This window comes from Artemia franciscana, chromosome 3 (assembly GCF_032884065.1).
Source record: "Artemia franciscana chromosome 3, ASM3288406v1, whole genome shotgun sequence".
Taxonomy (NCBI): Eukaryota; Metazoa; Arthropoda; class Branchiopoda; order Anostraca; family Artemiidae; genus Artemia; species Artemia franciscana.
In genome coordinates, this window is record NC_088865.1 from 54,637,463 (window position 1) to 54,658,540 (window position 21,078).

A 21,078-nucleotide genomic window follows, 5' to 3' on the forward strand; every position below is an offset into this window, starting at 1 on the left:
AATCGTTATTTCTTTACCTTTAAAGGCCGACAATGTTTAAAATAATGTGTTTTTAAGAATAATGTTCTTTTTAAGAATAACTTTCTTTTTAAAAATAATGTTCATACATTTTAAAGGCCTACAATCAGTGTTTCTTTACTTTTAAAGGCCAATAATGTTTAAAATAATGTGTCTTTAAGAATATTGTTCTTTTTAAAAATAAAGTTCATACACTTTATAGGCGTACAATCGGTGTTTCTTTACTTTTAAAGGCCAATAATGTTTAAAATGATGTGTTTTTAAGAATAATGTTCTTTTTAAGAATAATTTTCTTTTTAAAAATAACGTTCATACATTTTATAGGTCTACAATCGGTGTTTCTTTACTTTTAAAGGCCCATAATGTTTAAAATGATGTGTTTTTAAGAATAATGTTCTTTTTAAAAATAATGTTCATACATTTTATAGGCCTACAATCGGTGTTTCTTTACTTTTAAAGGCCAATAATTTTATCTGCTTTGTAACAGCCGTGTAACCTAACAAATTCCCATTCGTATGAGGTGTTAAAAATGATATTGCCTCAAGGTGTTGTTGCCAATTATACATGTTTTCAACTTCCTTTTAAATCTGGTCGTAATAATAAGGAGATGTCAACATTCTTAATGATATTCTGGCAAACCCCTTAAGGAGTGCTTAAGCCAATGAGAAAGGAGAAAATCTTGAATACTAAGAATTATTGCTAAAAATCATCTCTCATAACTACAAACTTAAGAATCTTTGGGATTATTAATCAGTATAAGATCTACAAAATGACACAAAAATCAAGGCTGTATGATTAGTACAACTCTTTTAAATAGTAAAGGAAGAATATCTTAAATGGCAAATTTTAAAGGAAACTGATGATAATAAAAAAACAAATTCACGGCCAAAAATTTTGAAATCTTGTGGCAAATCGAGAGGCTACTTTACAATTCTCTACATCTTCCAAAAGTAATTTTATTACTACTTTTAAAAATTAGAGGTGTCCCCACTAATTAATTTTTTATGAAGCTCTAAAGAATAAAAATGCAAATTTGTTCGGCCTATTCATGTTAAAGCTTTCAATGAAGCCACAATAATTTTTTCATCAAAGAATCTGCTCGTGTCTGCTGTTAATACGCATTTCACTGCTATATGAAAATAGCATTGGCTTCAAACCTCGGAGATTGACCTTAAGGGAGTCTTATGGCGGGGTTATGTGAAAGTCTTTATATTGGGAAGGGGCCACAGGTAGAACGAAATACACTGTGTATCTTTGTTGTCAGTGTTCCACATCGTCTATATCTTAAGAACAGCTTATGGTTTGAAGGTAAAACTCAAATATGCTAAGGAGGAAGGGAGATGACGGAATAAAGAAAGCTCAACTTCTATTTCAGAGGGAAGAAGAATGGGATAAAAAGTTTCGCCTCTAAACTGTTAAAAGACTTTTTTCACATAGGCTATTATGGTGCTTATAATCTATGCGAAGTTAAATAGTGAGAAAAAAAAACACTTTTCCTGGTTTTCAAATGTTGCTGAGGTATGTATAGGTAGAGAGGATGGGATAGAGTAGGTAGAGAGGTATGTATGGGTACAGCTACATCAGAGGACAAGATGATAACAGCCTGGTTATCAAAATTTCTCTTTACAAAATCTTTGGTAGAGCTTTGGGGCTGGAGTTAAGGTATTGAGATTACCTAGTAGAAACTAGAGGAAAGACCAGGGGCAATTTTGTGATAAGGAGGGCAGCTAAAAATCTTATCTCTCTGACCTACCTATACATTTTTGCACTGTAAGCCTCGATGGAAATTGTTTCACGCCTTAGTTTTGAGGTAAAGCAATTAACATTAAAACAAATTTACAAATATTTTTAATACTAGCCAAAAATAGAATAATGTCACTTAAAAGAGAAACAAAAAATAGTTAGAACGAAGCGTTTTCGAAAAAGGACTTAACATATACTGCTACAGATTAACAAAATGAGCCCTAAAACGAACAAAAATTAAAGTGAAGGATTCAGTTAAACCAACAAAAATTACCACAGACGGGAATAGGCTGACAGCTCCCTAAGCCTTCGCAAGCTTTATTTATTTTCTACTTGAAACGATCTGCATGTCAAGCAGTGTTTGTTTTATTTGTCATAATATCAACAACAGGACTGCGAGAAAATTTACCATATTAGTTACGCAATTCACCCATTGTTTACACACATTATTTGTTATCGGGGAAGGGGGATCGTGTTAAGCCTATGGTGTCCTTAAGGATCAAGAAAATTCCGGTGAAACATTCAAGGAATGTTGAGGGGAGTATTGAACAAAATTTAAAAATACTATATCCGTGCAGGATGTAAAAAGGGCGAATCTTAAGAATGGTTTTGGGTTTTAAGTGGGGATTCTTAGGAATAACGAGGGGGGGATAAATTGACTAACAATGCTGTATGTGCGCGATACTACTACTACTATTACTTTTACTATCACTGCTGTTACTGCTACTATGACTGCTACTTCTATTGTGACTGCTACTCAGGCTAGGTCTATTAAGGTAAAAAAAAAAAAAAAATAGAAAATGGTTAGGGGAATATTGAATTAAATCAAAACACCTCTTGCACTCATTCTCTCAAAAGAGTACAGAAACAATGTCCATGGAACGGCTTAGAGCATTAAATTGAAACTTTCAGGGCATGTTAAGGAGGATGTTGAACTGACCCTAAAGGCACTATGTGAATATTGCTACTACTGCTGCAACTGGTACTACTGCTATTACTACTAAAACTACTGCTACAGCTAATTATACAAGTAAGACTAATATTACAACCACTATTGAAGCTAAATATGACAAGGGGAAAGTTTAAGGGAATATTGAGCTAAATCAAAACAGATTATGTTGATGTAGATTATCGAAAGGGCGAAACAATTGTATTTATTTAAAACTTTAAATATTGAGCTGAAACTTTCATGACATGATTGTCGGGATGTTGAATCAACCAAAAGGTTAACATATTCATACTACTGCTATTACTACTCATACTACTGCTGCAACTAGTTCTCCAAGTAAAACTAATACTACAACCACAATTGAAGCTAAATGTGACTAGGGGAAAGCTTAAGGGAATGTTAAACTAAATCAAAACAGATTATGTCGATGTAGGTTATCGAAAGAGCAAAACAATTATATTCATTTAAAAATTTAGAATATTGAGCTGAAACTTTCAAGACATGATTATCGGGATGTTGAATCAACCAAAATGTTAGTATATTCATACTACTACTACTACTTCTTCTGCTGTTACTAATACTACTACTAAGGCTAAGGGTATTAAAGAGCAAATTTATTGAAGTTTTAAGGAAGACCTAGAATTTAACCGAAACACTATGTATATGCGTGCTGTAAAAACGGCGTATCAGCGTTATCTAAGGAATGGTCATGAACATTAAGTTGAAACTTTCAGGGCATGTTGAGTTGGATGATGAGCTAAAAAAATTATTTGTGCATGCTTTTACTTCCACCAGTATTGGCAGTAGTGCTACTTCCAATGCTTCTGCTACTACTTTTACTAAGACTAATAGCGTTAACGTGACAACTTTTAGGAATTGTTGTTGGGCATGTTGGACTAAATCAAAACTAACTATGTGCATGCAGCCTATCAAAACGGTGTATCAGCAATATCTCAGAAATGGCTTAAAGTATTAAATTAAAACTATCAGGACATGCTGGGGAGACATTAACTAACAAAAATGGCACAATGTAAATACTACTGCTAATTCCACTACTGATACCACTACTACTACTCCCAATGATCCTACAATTACTTTTCCCGCTGCAACTACTGCTATTGCTAATGCTAAGGGACATGCTAGGTGACACTCCCATGGAGTAGAGGGGGTTGTGTCGAACTAAATCAAAACACATTATGTGTCTCTAGGTTGATAAAAAGGTAGATCCGCGATGTCTCAGGAATGGCTAACCATATTAAGTAAAAACTGTCAGGGCATGTTGATTGGGAACTTGAACTAAACCAAAATGCCTTTTGTAAATCCAGAGTTGTCAAAAGCGCGTATCTGCAATTCCTCCAGAAAGCTTAAGGAAATCAAGCTGAAACTTGCAGGGCATCCGGATGATTGAATAATATTTGCTTATACTCCCATAAGTAAGAACTCTTCCAGCCTCCTAGAATCCCTAATATCATACAGATTTCACCCCATATTTTTGAAAATTTTTGTCTCTATCTATCGATCCAAAGCATTATAGCAACTAATGTCAAAAATTGTCCCAAAATTTTCACTAACAGAAAAATAGTAAGCCAAAACTGGATTCTTGTGAAAAAAAAAACAGTAATAATTTAAAATATTATTTTCTTAACCAATAAAAAGAAATATGCCAATTGAGAGCGAAACGAGATTATTGAAATTTTTACCCACAAAAGAAGTGTTTCAAAGAAATATAAAAAGCTACAGTAAGCCGATGATGAGTAAATATAAGATCAAATAATTTTTCATAGCGCACAACTACCATAAATCACCATTAATAAATACATTTTTCTCAAAACTTCCAGAACTTAAAACTCAAAATAAATCGAAACTTACACAAAGAGGAGTAGGGCAAACGCTTCCCTTCCCCTCCGTTCATTTTGAAGACCAGAATTTAATCTGTACTTACTGAAAACACAACGCATACTAAGTTTCTTGTGTTTTTAACTGAAATTTTTATGACTTTCAGAAACGAATATGAGTATACCCACAATTATTGAATACAGTCATTATATATTAAGCTGTCAAACATCCTTTTTTCAGTAATATGAGCTTGGCTCGTATTTATTGTAATTTCTGTTAGTTCTTTATTCGATTTGCTTTTTGATTGTCATTTACGGCAGTTTTACGCTTGGTAGTTGAAAATTATGTGAGTTTATTTCTGCTCATTTTTGGCCAAATGTGGCTATTAAATTTCCTTTGAAAAACTATTTTTGTGGAAATTTCGATTTTTAGTTATTTATGCTTAAGATGTAATATACTAAAAAGAGTGTTTGCTGTACTTGTCATACTCGTTGAACAAATTTTTAAGACTAAAAATTTGAAAAATAAAACATCTCTACAAATAAAAATGATCCATAAAATAATTAAAACAGAAGAAAAACAAAAAAGAAGTAAAAAAATCAATTACTTACGCTCCTTAATGTCATCGAATAGTTCTGCCAATTCGTCGGCTTGTGCTTGTTCCCAGTCTGAGGAAGGCATTAAATTGCACTGTTTTGATACGAATCTTGCAATAGCATTTGATTGGGCTAACTGTTTGCCATCAGCTTCGAGATAGGGCAGTTGTCCAAATGGCGCTTCTAAAAAAAACACACTAAGTTCTGTAAAAAAGAGATAAAATGCATTTCTCAACTTAAAATCTGGGTAGATGTGTGATATCTAAAACAGGTATTTCATATGAAAGTACCGGTAGCCTGGCGGCTTCACCACCGGTCTCTGGCATGGCTACGTGGTAAGCTTGTATATAAATGATTCAAGTCGTCACTCGTCTCTTAACCACTGAAAATGTGAACTTCTTCGTGATGTCATGGCATCACCATCGGTTTGATACACCCACCCAGGGAAAAATACGAATTCTTCCTTAAAGTTGTTACCTATTGAGATCATTTTTGTGGCCAAAAACGTCAATTTGTAATAAAATTATCCAGTGTCTTACAGATTATTCGCTTGATTTTGTCATGTTTAATGGTTCAAAAATTTCTCTTCTTTCAACGAATTATTATTTTGAATAATTTTAATATTTGTGACAATTTTTCATTTTTTCAGTGTTATATAAAGTTAACGATATAAAATATAGGAAATCCTTGCTATGAAGCACGTAATACTTTATCAAACAGTTCGTGGTAACGAACTGTAGTAAGGAGCGACCCGGCTCAATAGTAACCAAAACTCTAAAAAATAGAATTTTGATGCCAATACATACATCAAAAGAATCGCATTTTAATGCTGATTTTAAATATATAAGTTTCATCAAGTTTAGTCTTACCCATCAAAAGTTACGAGCCTGAGAAAATTTGCGTTATTTTAGAAAATAGGGGGAAACGCCCCCTAGAAGTCATAGAATCTTTACGAAAATCACACCATCAGATTCACCATATCAGAGAACCCTACTGTAGAAGTTTCAAGCTCCTATCTACAAAAATGTGGAAAATTGTATTTTTTGCCAGAAGGCAGATCACGGATGCGTGTTTATTTGTTTTTTTGTTTTTTTGTTTTTTTGCTTTTTTTTTCTTTTTCCCAGGGGTGATCGTATCGACCCAGTTGTCCTAGAATGTTGCAAGAGGGCTCATTTTAACGGAAATGAAAAGTTCTAGTGCCCTTTTTAAGTGACCAAAAAAATTGGAGGGCACCTAGGCCCCCTCCCAAGCTAATTATTTTACCAAAGTCAACAAATCAAAATTCTGAGATAGCCATTTTATTCAGCGTAGTCGAAAAACCTTATAACTATGTCTTTGGGGACGACTTACTCCCCCACAGTCCCCGTGGGAGGGGCAACAAGTTACAAACTTTGACCAGTGCTTACATATAGTAATGGTTATTGGGAAGTGTACAGGCGTTTTCAGGAGGATTTTTCTGGTTGGGGGAGGGGTTGAGAAGAGGGGGATATGCTGGGGGAACTTTCCATCGATAGTTTGTCATGGCGGAAGAAAATCTCCGTGAAGGGAGCGCAGGATTTACTAGCATTATTTAAAAAAAATGAAAAAATAAATATGAAAAAGTTCTTTCAGCTGGAAGTAAGGAGCAGCATTAAAACTTAAAATAAACAGAAATTATTACCCATTTGAGGGGCTCACCTCCTCCTAATACCTGGCTCTTTACGCTAAAGTATTTTTAGTAATTTCAACTATTTATTCTACAGCTTTTGTGATTCTGGGGTCATTCTTAATGAATTGGGACAAAATTTAAGCTTTAATGTAAAGAGCGAGGATCTGACAAGGGGGGAACCCCCTCATATATGTAATAAAAATATGAGAATACAAAAGTTCTTTACTTAAGCTAATTTATAAGTTACGTAAATCTTTTACTAATAAAAATATTCGTAAAAAATCAAAAATTCTAGTTGCCTTTTTAATTAACCAAAAAACCGGAGGGCAACTAGGCTTCCTCCCCCGCTCTTTTTTTCTCAAAATCATTCGATCAAATTTATGAGAAAGCCATTTAGCCAAAAAAAAAATGCAAATTTTGTTTTAATTATTCCTCTGCGGAGAGCCAAAATCAAAACATGCATTGATTCAAAAATGTCCAGAAATTAAATAAAAAAAACAAGTTTTTTTTAACTGAAAGTAAGGAGCGACATTAAAACTTAAAACGACCAGGAATTACTTCGTATATGAAAGAGGCTGCTTCCTCATCAACGCCCCGCTCTTTACGCTAAAGTTTTTTACTGTTTTAAAAAGAAGAATTGAGAGAAAGAGTCAAATGGAGAAATTCCTTCTCCATTTCTCCAAATGGAGAAAATCCTTCAATTCTCACATTTTCAGGTAACCTTTGGCATAGTCGTTTTTGACTTGAAATATTGGTTCGAAGGGATCCCTTAGGTTACAAGACATCCCATAATTTAAAGGACGTGGAAGGCGTTCTTCAACAACTTCATTGGGATCTTAAAAGTACATCTTGCCGTATGAATGTGGCTCAAAATTACCGTCAGGGCGTTTTTGATGGGTGTGGCACTAAATTTGTTTTATGTAAGGTTTATAAATTTATTATAAACCTGTAAGTGTAATAAGAATTTGTAAGGTTTTTTAATTGTTGTAGTCCCTAGTTAAAATATATACAATTATTTTTGCAATTACGCTCTTTCTGCAATTTAATGTCTTTTCATACTGTATCTTTTAAAGATATTTGATTATTAAAGCTAATTTTTCTTAAATTGAGGCTCTTAACGAATTTTCTCAGAATTCTGATCTATCTACATCGTATTTATTTTATGCGAGAATATCAAAGACACCAATTTTCTCGAAAAATATGGACCGGTTTTCGAGAAAAATAAACTATTATTGTTCGCTATATATATATATATATATATATATATATATATATATATATATATATATATATATATATATATATATATATATATATATATATATATATATATATATATATATATATATAATAAAAGTAATAATAATAGTAATAATAATAATAATAATAATAATAATAATAATAATAATTGGCAGTCCCTTCCTTAACTTTTATTTGCCTTTTCGGGATAAAATTAAAAAAAACAAGTTTTTTTTAAATGAAAGTAAGGAGCAACATTAAAACTTAAAACGAACAGAAATTGCTCCGTACACAAAAGGGGCTTTTCCTCCTCAACGCCTTGCTCTTTACGCTAAAGTTTGACTCTTTCTCTTAACTCTATTTTTAAAACAGTAAGAAACTTTAGCGTAAAGAGCGGGGCGTTGAGGAGGAAAAGCCTCTTTCATATACGGAGTAATTTCTGTTCGTTTTAAATTTTAATGTTGCTCCTTACTTTCATTTAAAAAAAAACTTGTTTTTTTATTTAATTTCTGGACGTTATTGAATTAATGCATGTTTTGATCTTGGCTCTCCGCACATAAATAATTAAAACGAAACTTGCATATTAATTAATTGCAATTAATCGGAAGATTTTGAGAAACAAGGAGCCAGGGAGGAGGCCTAGTTGCCCTCAAAGTTTTTGATTACTTAACAAAGCAACTAGAACTTTTAATTTTTTTACAAACGTTTTCATTGGTAAAAAATATACGTAACTTACGAATTAACTTACGTAACGAACTTCTATATTCGTATGTTTTTATCGCGTATATGAGGGGGTTCAACCCTCGTCAATACCTCGCTCTTTACACTAAAGCTTAGATTTTGTCACAATTCTTTAAGAATGACCTCTGAATCACAAAGGGTGTAGAATAAATAATTGTAATTACTAAAAATGCTTTAGCGTAAAGAGTGAGGTATAACGAGGAGGTAAACCCCTCATATGCGCAATAATTTTTGTTCGTTTTAAGTTTTAATGCTGCTCCTTACTTTCAGTAGAAAAACTTTAAAAAAATTTTTCATTGTTTTTTTTTCAAATAATTTTAAAGAATCCTGCGCCCCCTACATTAAAATTTTCTTCCCCCATGAGAAGTTTCTCCTTGGAAAAATCCTCCCACGTAATCACCCCCTCTAAACTCTCTCCCCTAAACCAAAAAAATCCCCCCGAAAACGTCTGTACACTTCCCAGTAATCATTACTATATGTAAACACAGGTCAAAGTTTGTAACTTGCAGCCCCTCCCACGAGGACTGCGGGGGAGTAAGTCGTCCCTAAAGACATAGTTATTAGGTTTTTCAACTATTGTTAATAAAATGGCTATCTAAAAATTTTGATTCGGTGGCTTTTGGGAAAAAATTAGCGTGGGAGGGGGCCTAGGTGCCCTCCAATTTTTTTGGTCACTTAAAAGGGGCACTAAAACTTTTAATTTCCGTTATAATGAACCCTCTCACGACATTCTAGGACCATTCAGTTGATACGATCACCCCTGGAAAAAAAAAACAAACAAAAAACAAATAAACACGCATCCGTGATCTGTCTTCTGGCAAAAAATGCGAAATTCCACATTTTTATAGATAGGAGATTGAAACTTCTACAATAAGGTTCTCTGATACGCTGAATCTGATGGTGTGATCTTCGTTAAGAGTGTATGACTTTTAGGGGGTGGTTCCCCCTATTTTCTAAAATGAGGCAAATTTTCTCAGGCTCGTAACTTTTGACGGGTAAGACTAAACTTGATGAAACTTATATATTTAAAATCAGCATTAAAATTTAATTCTTTTGATGTAACTGTTGGTATCAAAATTCCATTTTTTAGAGTTTCGGTTACTATTGAGCCGGGTCGCTCCTTGCTACAGTTCGTTACCACGGACTGTTTGATCCAATTTTAGGTAAAAATGAATTCTCTCATCTAATGCACTTTCAGAATTGAAAAAATCTTTTTCAATAAATTCTTTGAATCTGGTAATCAACAGTGTCGTTAATCTAATCTCATATTCAACCTGAGTTTTCAAATATTTTTCTAATTGCAAAATTTCTTTTGTTATTTAACGCGTGGGAAAAATTTACAAGGGGCAATGTCGTGCTATTTTCTGGGGGGATTTACATGTTTTGGATATTCAACTAATGGGTTAGTTAAATGCAAATTCTGCCATGCAACAAATATCAAAAACTATATATATATACATATATTTTAAAATAACATCTCTCAATTTAGTACTTAAAACTTTTGTTAACTTGTTGTCCGTCCAAATTTTTCAAATACTTTTGCAAATTTAAAATACTATCGTTATTTTTCGTACGCCCGAAATTTTCCAAGAATGGATTGTTGGGCAGGTTTTCTGCAAGGGGAATTTTTTTAGGGGAGGAGGCATTCTGTGAGGAAGACTTTTCCATGTTAAAATCAATTTGATTTGAATATGTTTTTCTGACACTTTGTATGTAATATCAGAATAAACAAAATAGGTAACTTATGCAAATGTAAGGTAATGGGTTGTAAGGTAAGGTAATTAATCCGGCATGGGATTAAATCGATGCACGGGGTTTCATCTATTTAGTTCGTTTTCGTTCTGTTCGATTTACGGACTCGATTTTCCTACGAAAGGGAACTGTAAAGGGGAGGGAGGGAGGTCCGCGGAGGATTTTCTGTTTTTATGGAATCCTTCAATGGAAGAAATTGTCCAAGTGGGAGTTCAAAAATTAATTTTAATTTAAAAACACGTTTTTTATTAATACGTAGGGAGAATATTCCGCCGGAGGAGAAGATTTTCTGCGAAGGAGGAGTTTTCTGTAGAATAGATATTTCTGAGGGAGGATTTCCTTTGAAATTCCTCCATCTAACAAGAAAATCCAAAAGCTGGTTGTAATAACCTTTCATTGGACAGTGGGATGCTATGTAAATAGCTTTTCATTGATTATAAACCGATGGGACTGTCCAAAAAACCTTGTAATACAATTTGGCTCTATTTGGGCCAGAAAGCTATTTATTGTTAGAAAAACTGTTATTATAAGCTTTAACACCAAATCTTTATAAATTTGGTAATGTGCAATCGTCTGCGATTTCACTCTTTGTTTACCCTAAGGGGTAGTAGAACTGTAACTATTCGTTCGATTTTCCCGATTCCACTGCTTCTGTATTCATTGTTCTGTTTCCCGATGTTCTACAGCCAATAAACCGATAAAATCACTGGTAAAAGAAAGATTATACAAAGATACATCTCTTACTTGATTTATTGCAAAAAACAAGCAGTGAAAATTCCCTAATATTTTTAGAAAAATCCCCCAAAAATCCATGAAAAAAAAAACAGAAAAAAGGCTTTATCCAATCTCACTCTTTTTTTTTATTATTCCTAAATTGGCAGCACCAGGTACTTTTAATTACATATTACTAGTATTTATTCTTCTCCATAATGAGGTTACAAACGCCTGTTGAATACTCTTTTGAAGGAGGTGACAGATAAAGTTATAGAAGAAAAAGCTCCCTAGGAAGTCACTAAACTTCATAGCCTTCGAATAAGGTACTTCATAATTATAGAATTCACTATATTTGAATGACTCATTTAAATTCATTTGGATTGTAAGCTAAATCTATGCGCTTAGTTTCAATGATTATGTTTTGGTCGAGCCTGGTTCACTTACCTAGAGATAGGTTGCTTAAATTAGTTATGAAGATTAAAGTAGCAGATTAAGTAGTGAGATAGAAGAGCAAATTAAACTAGTGTATGTAGAGGAGTTTTACTTGAGACTGAACCTACCATGGAGAGTGTTGAAATTTTGGCTGCAGATGCGAGAAAATTGAGTGCCATTGCGTAGACGGCACTGGAATCTTCATTTACTTATAAAGGTAAGTCAATAAAAGTAGATATCAGATATAAGTATTTGGAATATATGCTCAAAGCATATTGGAACTGGACCAACCACATTAAGTTGATGATTTTTCGCGGAAAAGGAGGTGCATGTGCTCTACTAGGGCAAAAACACATAATTGGTACACATAAGAATATGGAGATGCACAAGTACCTCTTTATGAAGAAGGCTCTAACAGTTGCCCATTATGGCTCCGATTGTGGGGTGCCCCTATAGTGAAACAATTGGAGTCTCAGCAGTATATGTATTTAAAAAGTTGTTGGCTTGAATAATTATTTTAGTAGCTTGGCTCTTAGAGGTGACCCGGGTTTACCGAATTGGCGTCATAAGAGGATTATACAGATGACCGAGTTTTGGTTACATGTATTACAGTTGCCAGATAGCCGTCTGGTGAAGGCGGCTTATAACGAGATGTTGAAATTTACCAGAAGTGTAACATGGCCTAACAGGTTTGAGCCCTACTGTATAAAGCTGGTTTGTCATGAACATGGTGTGAAGGCCAGGGTCCTGATTGCAAACCTGATGATTTCCTTTTATGGCTGGATTTCCGGCTTAGGGACCAGGTAATCCAGGTTTGCCTTACTGATGTTGAGAAGTCAGTTACTCTAAGGTTTTATAAGTAGATTAAATTAGTGTATGTAAAGCAGTTTTACTTGAGACTGAACCTACCGTGGATTTGAAATGTTGGATGAATTTGAAATGTAGACTGAACCTACCGTGGATTTGAAATGTTGGCTGCAGGTGAGAGCAAATTGTATGCCATTGCTTAGTAATGAAGGCTGAAGGGCTACGAAACGCAGATGAGCACCGCCGGTTTGGACCTTAAGGGTCCTCCAAAGTGGAGTGGCGGCCATTTGTAAAGACTGAAAGCACGAATTGCTAACCACCAGGGGATTGCGGTGGAAGCGGGCCCTTTCGACGAGTCATTTCTAAAGTAACATTCTCAAATTACACAGGTATCAAGCCCGTATTATTGCATATGCGTCGCAACACATATAGAAAGTATTAGAATGACAGGCTTAGTTTCATAGTTCAAGTTCAAAATTTTGTATTTTAATATTTACGAACAAATAAAAAAAAAATAATAACGTTTTCGAGCTTGAAAAAAAAGTTATGAAGGTCCGTGGTTGCGCAAAAGTCTTCGTAACTAATTGCCCGTTAAATTAAAAGCTTGATTAAATCCATTATAAATAAACCCAAATCAATAACCTATTAAATAGCAATGAAATATAGATTAATAATTATAATGATGAAAAAAATAACTGAAGTCAAAATAGTGATAGATAAATAAAAATCTAAAGCAAAAAATAATAATGGTAAATACTTGATGGTTCAACTCTCCACAAAGAAACACGATAAACTGTGAAAACTACTTTAAAGTAATAGAAAAATACTTACTTCTATCATTACTAATAGCGCATCCCTTTACTCCCCCCAATGGAAAAAATGTATAGCCCAAAATAAACATACTACTAGGATTTTCAAAAAGAGTATAAATAAGTTGGGCAAGATATTTTTCTATCAGAAAGGGGTAGGGGGCTTAAAGTAAAGTAGTGGACTCATACAAATGGTTTAGTTACATGTTTTAGAATTCTTTAACCTAATTTTTTAGAATTTTTCAGTATTTTGCTATTGAATCCCTCCTCCTCAGAGGGGGGGGGATACACCAACAACCATCGAAAAACGCATTAGAAATTTGGGTAAAATTCTAGTTAATTGACTTCTTGCTATCCGAGGAAGGGTTTAGGTTAGGAAAATGAAACTTTCAGGGATGAATCTACAGACGAAAGTATGTCTCGGGAAGGTATTTTGAAGCAACTACCTCCACTCCTTCTCCCTCTAGATGGCCCTGACCTTTGATGACCTTTAAAAATATGTGTGTTATAAAAGTGAAACTTTGCAAAATAGATCTTCTGCTTAATTGAAGTACAACAAAATTGTTTTCAGCTTCATAACTTTGCTCGATTTCATTTTATAAGGTTTTAAAGGTATGCAAATACATTTCCTAAATTTTGAAAAAGAAACATTAATATGGCTCAAAATTCTACTCAAATAACAGGAATTGCATTTTCAGAACTAAAGGCAGCTACAAAAAGCAACTAGTAACTGAAAATTAAGGTAAAATGTTGTTTTGTCAAAATTTCAGTAGGTATAGACCTGTCATGTAGGCAAATTTCAGTGCCCTCTAGAGGGAGAAGGTATGGAGGTGGGTACTTCAAAATACCTTCCCATGACATACTTTAGCCCGTACACCCATCCCTGAAAGTTTCATTTTCCTAACCTAAACCCTTTCCAAGATAACAAGAAAACAATTAACTAGAATTTTACCGAAATTTGTTTTATATCCATTTTTATTACGTTTTTACAAGTAAGACAAACATTTTGGGGGGATGGAGGTTCAAGCCCCCTAACCCCTCCGGCACGGGCTTAAATGGATTATTAGTATCATTTATAAGACAAAGGAGCTTACTAGGTTTAAGTGCTGGCCATTCCGAAAATTCAACTCTAACATCTTCGTACTGTATATTTCCATGGACAAAAATAAGACGAATATGCTCTGCTTTTCCTCTCAAGTTAAAATATATAAGCTTATAATTTTTGGCCATCTTCTTCAATCGTTTACTTCCAGGTAACTAATTCTTATCGACTAAGTTTTCAGCATTTGAACCTCGCCCCTGGGAACATGAACTATAAAATTGTGCAAAGTCAACATGATACAGCAAGATAACAAATAAAAACTAAACGACACAGTCATGTCTGTGCATCTATTTTCTTATGATATTTAAAATTTGGTAAAGATGGTACTGAAAAGTATAATTCCCATACCTTTTTGGGGTTAAATTGGTTTGAAGGCCGTAACAACCAAATCTATAGTGTATGGGAAAGGAGGGGTGTACGGCTTCTTAGCACCCGTTTGATAATTTTCCTTTGAGGTTGTGACTGTCCACCAAAGACTTATAAAAAAACTATATAATTGTATAAGTACTTATTGTAAAACTATATAAAATTATAGATTTTAGCTAAATTATAAAATTGTAGAGAATGGAAATTTGAAAATAAAGATAAATTAAAAAAAACTTGAATAAGAAGATTGCAATAGCAACACCTAAGTAGACATAAAAGTGGGCTCTATGTATTTTTATGGCACTTGGTATTAACCAAGTAACATATAGCAATCGCCAATTCTGTCGGTCTGTCTGTCGTTCTGTCGGTCCCGGTTTTGCTACTTTAGGCACTTCCAGGTAAGCTAGGACGATGAAATTTGGCAGGCGTATCAGGGACGGGACCAGCTTAAATTAGAAATAGTCGTTTTCCCAATTTGACCATCTGGGGGGGGAGTCGGGGGCCGGTTAATTTGGAAAAAATAGAGAAATTGAAGTATTTTTAACTTACGAACTTTTGATCAGATCTTAATGAAATTTGATGTTTGGAAGGATATCGTGTCTCAGAGCTGTTATTTTAAATCCCGACCGGATCTGGTGACATTGGGGGGATATGGGGGAGAACCTAAAATCTTGGAAAACACTTAGAGTGGAGGGATCGGGATGAAACTTGGTGGGAAAAATAAGCACAAGTTTTAGATACATGATTGACATAACCGGAACGGATCCGCTCTCTTTGGGGTAGTCGGGGGAGGGGTTAATTCTGAAAAATTAGAAAAAAGAGGTATTTTTAACTTACAAACGGGTGATCGGATCTCAATGAAATTTGATATTTAGAAGGATATCTTGTCTCAAAGCTCTTATTCTAAATCCTTACCGGATCTGGCGACATTGGGGGAGGTTTGGGGTGGGGAACCTAAAATCATGGAAAACGCTTAGATTGGAGGGATCGGGATGAAACTTGGTGGGAAAAATAAGACCAGAAGTCTTACATACGTGATTTACATAATTGGAACGGATCCGCTCTATTGGGGAGGGGATAATTCTGAAAAATGAGAAAAAATTACGTATTTTTAACTTACGAAGGAGTGATCAGATCTTCATGAAACTTCATATTTAGGACCTCGTAACTCAGATCTCTTATTTTAAATCTCAACCGGATCAAGCGTAATTTGGTGGGGGGCAGTTGGGGGGACCGGAAATCTTAAAAAATACTTAAAGCGGTGAGATCAGGATAAAACTGGATGGGAAGAATAGAAACCTGTCTAAGATACGTGACTGACATAACCGAACCGGATCTGCTCTCTTTGGTGGAATTGGGGGGGGGGGGTAATTTTGAACATTGAGGTATTTCTAACCAGTGCTGCAACAACTACTCCAAATTTTTACTTAAGTATCAAGTATTAAGTACTCATTTGTTTTTAGTTAAATATCATGTAATAAGTATTTTCCAAATTCTTATTTAAGTATCAAATATCAAGTACTTGCCAAAATTGTACTTAAGTATTACTTCAAGTACTACTTCAAGTATTTATTCTATGTATATATATATATATATATATATATATATATATATATATATATATATATATATATATATATATATATATATATATATATATATATAAGTAGATAATTAAATAAAAAAAAACAAGTTTTTTTAACTGAAAGTAAGGAGCGACATTAAAACTTAAAACGCACAGAAATTACTTCGTATATGAAAGAGGCTGCTTCCTCATCAACGCCCCGCTCTTTACGCTAATGTTTGACTCTTTCTCTCAATTCTTCTTTTTAAAACAGTAAAAAACTTTAGCGTAAAGAGCGGGGCGTTGATGAGGAAGCAGCCTCTTTCATATACGAAGTAATTTCTGTGCGTTTTAAGTTTTAATGTCGCTCCTTACTTTCAGTTAAAAAAACTTGTTTTTTTTATTTAATTTCTGAACGTTTTTGAATCAATGCATGTTTTGATTTTGGCTCTCCGCAGAGGAATAATCAAAACGAAATTTGCATATTTTTTTTTTGGCTCAATGGCTTTCTCATAATTTTGATCGAATGATTTTGAGAAAAAAAAAGAGCGGGGGACGAAGCCTAGTTGCCCCCCGATTTTCGGGTTAATTCAAAAGGCAACTAGAACTTTTAATTTTTTACGAATCTTTTTATTGGTAAAAGATTTACGTAACTTATAAATTAGCTTACGTAAAGAACTTTTGTATTCTCATGTTTTTATTACATATATGAGGGGATTCGCCCCATCGTCAGTACCTCGTTCTTTACACTAAAGCTTAAATTTTATCCCAATTCATTAAGAATAACCCCCTGAATCATAAAAGCCGTAGAATAAGTAGTTGAAATTACTGAAAATACTTTAGCGTAAAGAGCGAGGTATTAGAAGGAGGTGAGCCCCTCATATGGGTAATAATTTCTGTTTGTTTTAAGTTTTATTGCTGTTCCTTACTTCCAGCTGAAAAAGCTTTTTCACTTTTACTTTTTAATTGTTTTTTTTTTTTAAATAATGCTAGTAAATCCTGCTCTCCCTTCTTGGAAATTTTCTTCTCCCATTACAAATTCTCGAAGGAAAGTTCCCCCAGCATATCCCCCTCTTCTCAACCCCTCCCCCAAACCAAAAAAATCCTCCTGAAAACGCCTGTATACTTCCCAATAACCATTACTATATGTATGCACAGGTCAAAGTTTGTAACTTGTTGCCCCTCCCACGGGGACTGTGGGGGAGTAAGTCGTCCCCAAAGACATAGTTATAAGGTTTTTCGACTACGCTGAATAAAATGGCTATCTCAGAATTTTGATCCGTTGACTTTGGGAAAATAATTAGCGTGGGAGGGGGCCTAAGCGCCCTCCAATTTTTTTGGTCACTGAAAAAGGGCACTAGAACTTTTCATTTCCGTTAGAATGAGTCCTCTTGCAAAATTATAGGACAACTGGGTCGATACAATCACCCCTAGGGGAAAAAAAACAACAAAAAACAAATAAACACGCATCCGTGATCTGCCTTCCGGCAAAAAATGCAAAATTCCACATTTTTGTAGATAGGAGCTCGAAACTTCTACAGTAGGGTTCTCTGATACGCTGAATCTGATGGTGTGATTTTCGTTAAGATTCTATGACTTTTAGGGGGCGTTTCCTTCTATTTTCTAATTAACGCAAATTTTCTCAGGCTCGTAACTTTTGATGGGAAGGACTAAACTTGATGAAACTTATATATTTAAAACCAGCATTAAAATGCAATTCTTTTGATGTAGCTATTGGTATCAAAATTTCATTTTTTAGAGTTTTGGTTACTATTGAGCCGGGTCGCTCCTTACTAAGGTTCGTTACCACGAACTGTTTGATAAAGTAGATAGTCTTTTTACATAAATTATCACTGGAAGACCGAATTCGAGAAGGCACATCTATTAAACCAAATTGAGAAATTATTTTTCTGTTTTGGTGCCATCTAGGAAGCCGGAGGAGGAATTTGCAATATCTGAAATAAGCCACACGCAGAGTATGGGGATTTTTCTTACGAAACAGATGAGCCATGCCTGATAAAAACAAAAGCACAGGGGCGCAATAAGCGTTATAAATCCTGCATGAACTGTTGCGGTTGTAACGGCTTTTGTTTGGGGATATTTTTCCGTAAGTGACGCGTAGGTTTTTCACGGCTTGATTCACTAAGGATGAAAAGGTAGTGGAAAGTGCTGGACCGAAACACAGACCAAGCCAACTAACTAAAGAAAAACATGGCAGAATTGCAATCCCAGCAACGAATGGGGCGACCACATAAAGGCTATTAAAACAAATAAACTCGCATTTAGACGCATTAACTGACGGTCCAGTCTTAGATAGTTCATTGGTTAATATAGTAAAATTGTAAAGCAATCCACGGCGAGTCCGGGCAACAAGAAGAACGTCGTCTGCATATGCAATAGAAGACAAACCAATATTACCGTAAGAAACAGAACTTTTAAGTGGACGCAGGAACGATGCAAGCACACATTTAAATATACTAGAGACAATACGGCAGAAGTTGCAACCTATCTATTTCTAGCAGCAATTTTCACACCATGAAGTGGCAAAAACCATGAGACTAAGTCGAAAATCTTCTGAGAAAAAAGGAATAAAATAAGAGCCAAGAGCTCATATGGCATGAGCTCTAGCAAAATTATAAGAATCAATAGATTAATTTAAAAGAAAAATCAGAGGCCTAATGCTGGTCGGCATTTAAAATAAGAGCTCTGATACACATGTTCCTTTTAAATATCAAAAATCATTAAGATCCAATCACCCAATCGCAAGTTAAAAATACCTCATTTTTCTAATTTTTCCTCTCCCTTCAGTCCCCCCCCAGATAGTTGAATCGGGGAAATCAACTTTATCAAGTCAATTTGTGCAGGTCCCTGACACGCCTACCAATTCTATTGTCCTAGCACGTCCAGAAGTACAGAACTCGCCAAAGCACTGGACCCCCTAACTACCCCAAAGAGAGTGGATCCAGTCCGGTCTCGTCAATCACGTATCTACGACATTTTCTTATTCTACCCACCAAGTTTCATCCCGATCTCTCCACTCTCAGCGTTTTCCACGATTTCAGGTTTCCCCCTCCAACTCTCCCCTAATGTCACCAGAACTGGTCGGGGATTAAAATAAAAGATCTGAGACATGTGATCCTTCTTAATATCAAATTCAAAAATGCCTCACGAACGGTCGTCCGCTCGTAAGTTAAAAATACCTCAATTTTTTTAATGTTTCCGACTTAACACCCCCTCCAACTCCCCCAAAGAGAGCGAATCCATTTTGGTTACGTCAATCACGTATCTAGGACTTGTGCTCATTTTTCCCACCAAGTTTCATCCTGATCACTCAACTCTAAGTTTTTTCCAAGATTTCCGGCCCCCCAATCCCCCCAATGTCACCAGATCCGGTCGGGATTTAAAACATGAGATCTCAGCTACGAGGTCCTTCTAATATGAAATTTCATCCGATTAAATTCGAGATCCGATGGCTCCTTCGTAAGTTAAAAATACCTGATTTTTCTAATTTCTCAGAATTAACCCTCCCCCCAACTCCCCAAAAGAGAGTGAATTCGTTCTGTTTATGTAAATCACGTATCTAGGACTTTTGCTTATTTTTCCCACTAATTTTTATCCCGATCCCTCCACTCTAATTATTTTTCAAGATTTTAGGTTTCCCCCTCCAATGTCACCTGATCCGGTCGGAATTTAAAGTAAGAGCTCTGAGACATGATATCCATCTAAATATCAAATTTAATCAAGATCCGATCTAATTTTTACAAATTAACCGTCCTCCCACTCCCCCCAAGATGGTCAAATCGGGGAAACAACTATTTCACATTTAATCTGGTCTGGTCCCTGATACACCTGCCAAATTTTGTCGTCCTAGCTTATCTGGAAGTGCCTAACTCGCAAGACCGGAACTGACAGACCTACAGAATTTGCCATCACTGTATGTCACTTGGTAAATACCAAGTGCCAAATAAAGTAATTTTTCTCTGGGGACGAAATATTTAGTTGAAGGTTGGCTTCAGTATGACTTATTTTGGAAAAGGGTTATTTCCAGGCTTTGGGCAAGCCATGGGTGGAAGTAGTCATTGGCCCTACTAAACTGAAGGAAAACTCGACTTTCTTAAAACTTGAAACCCCCTCCTCCTCGCCCTATTTTAGATATGGCTTGTGATATTAGAGCTCGATATGAGCCCTGATCCTAGTCATCTTTGGTCTAGCTTTCATTTGGATCCGTTGCTCCATTCGCAAGTTATACTAAATTAAACCAAAACCTTGACCTTTTTCAGCACTTAAACCCTCTCTCCCTCGTTCTATTTGAGCTAGGGTTTTTATCTCAAAACTTGATGCCTGTCACGGTCTTAGGCACCTTTGGTTCAATATTTACTGAGATCCATCAATCTCTCGCAAGCTACACTGAATTAAGTGAAAAACTCAACTTTTAATTAAGCCTGGGTCTCCATCCCAGAACTCAATGCATATCTAACTCTTAGGCATCTTTATTCAATTTTCATCGAAATTCATCTCCATATGCAAGTTGTGAATTAACAATGTGAATTAAGTGAATTAAATGAAAAATTTGAATTTTTTTAACACTTAAAGCCCCATCACCCTAATAAAGCTCAATTTTAATACAAATAGTTCAATTTCAATACAAATCCGCTATACTCGATTGCACAGACGGACGGACAGACAGACAGATCTCAAAAACCTATCTTGATGGATATTTTCGACTGTCCAAATAGGTGATGATACCTGCATGATGATATGC

The 21,078-nt window shown here is 35.0% G+C and overlaps 1 protein-coding gene across 1 annotated transcript in view; it reads right to left on the bottom strand.

The window, feature by feature from the left end:
- Window positions 1-14,592, bottom strand: part of LOC136025428 (hematopoietic prostaglandin D synthase-like) — a gene marked incomplete in the record, with an annotated part of 28,731 nt that extends 14,139 nt beyond the window's left edge. The window contains 2 exon segments of the mRNA XM_065701457.1: window positions 5,158-5,325; window positions 14,379-14,592. Of these exon segments, the coding sequence (XP_065557529.1) occupies window positions 5,158-5,325; window positions 14,379-14,514 (304 nt within the window).
- Between the last annotated feature and the right edge of the window lie 6,486 nt (window positions 14,593-21,078).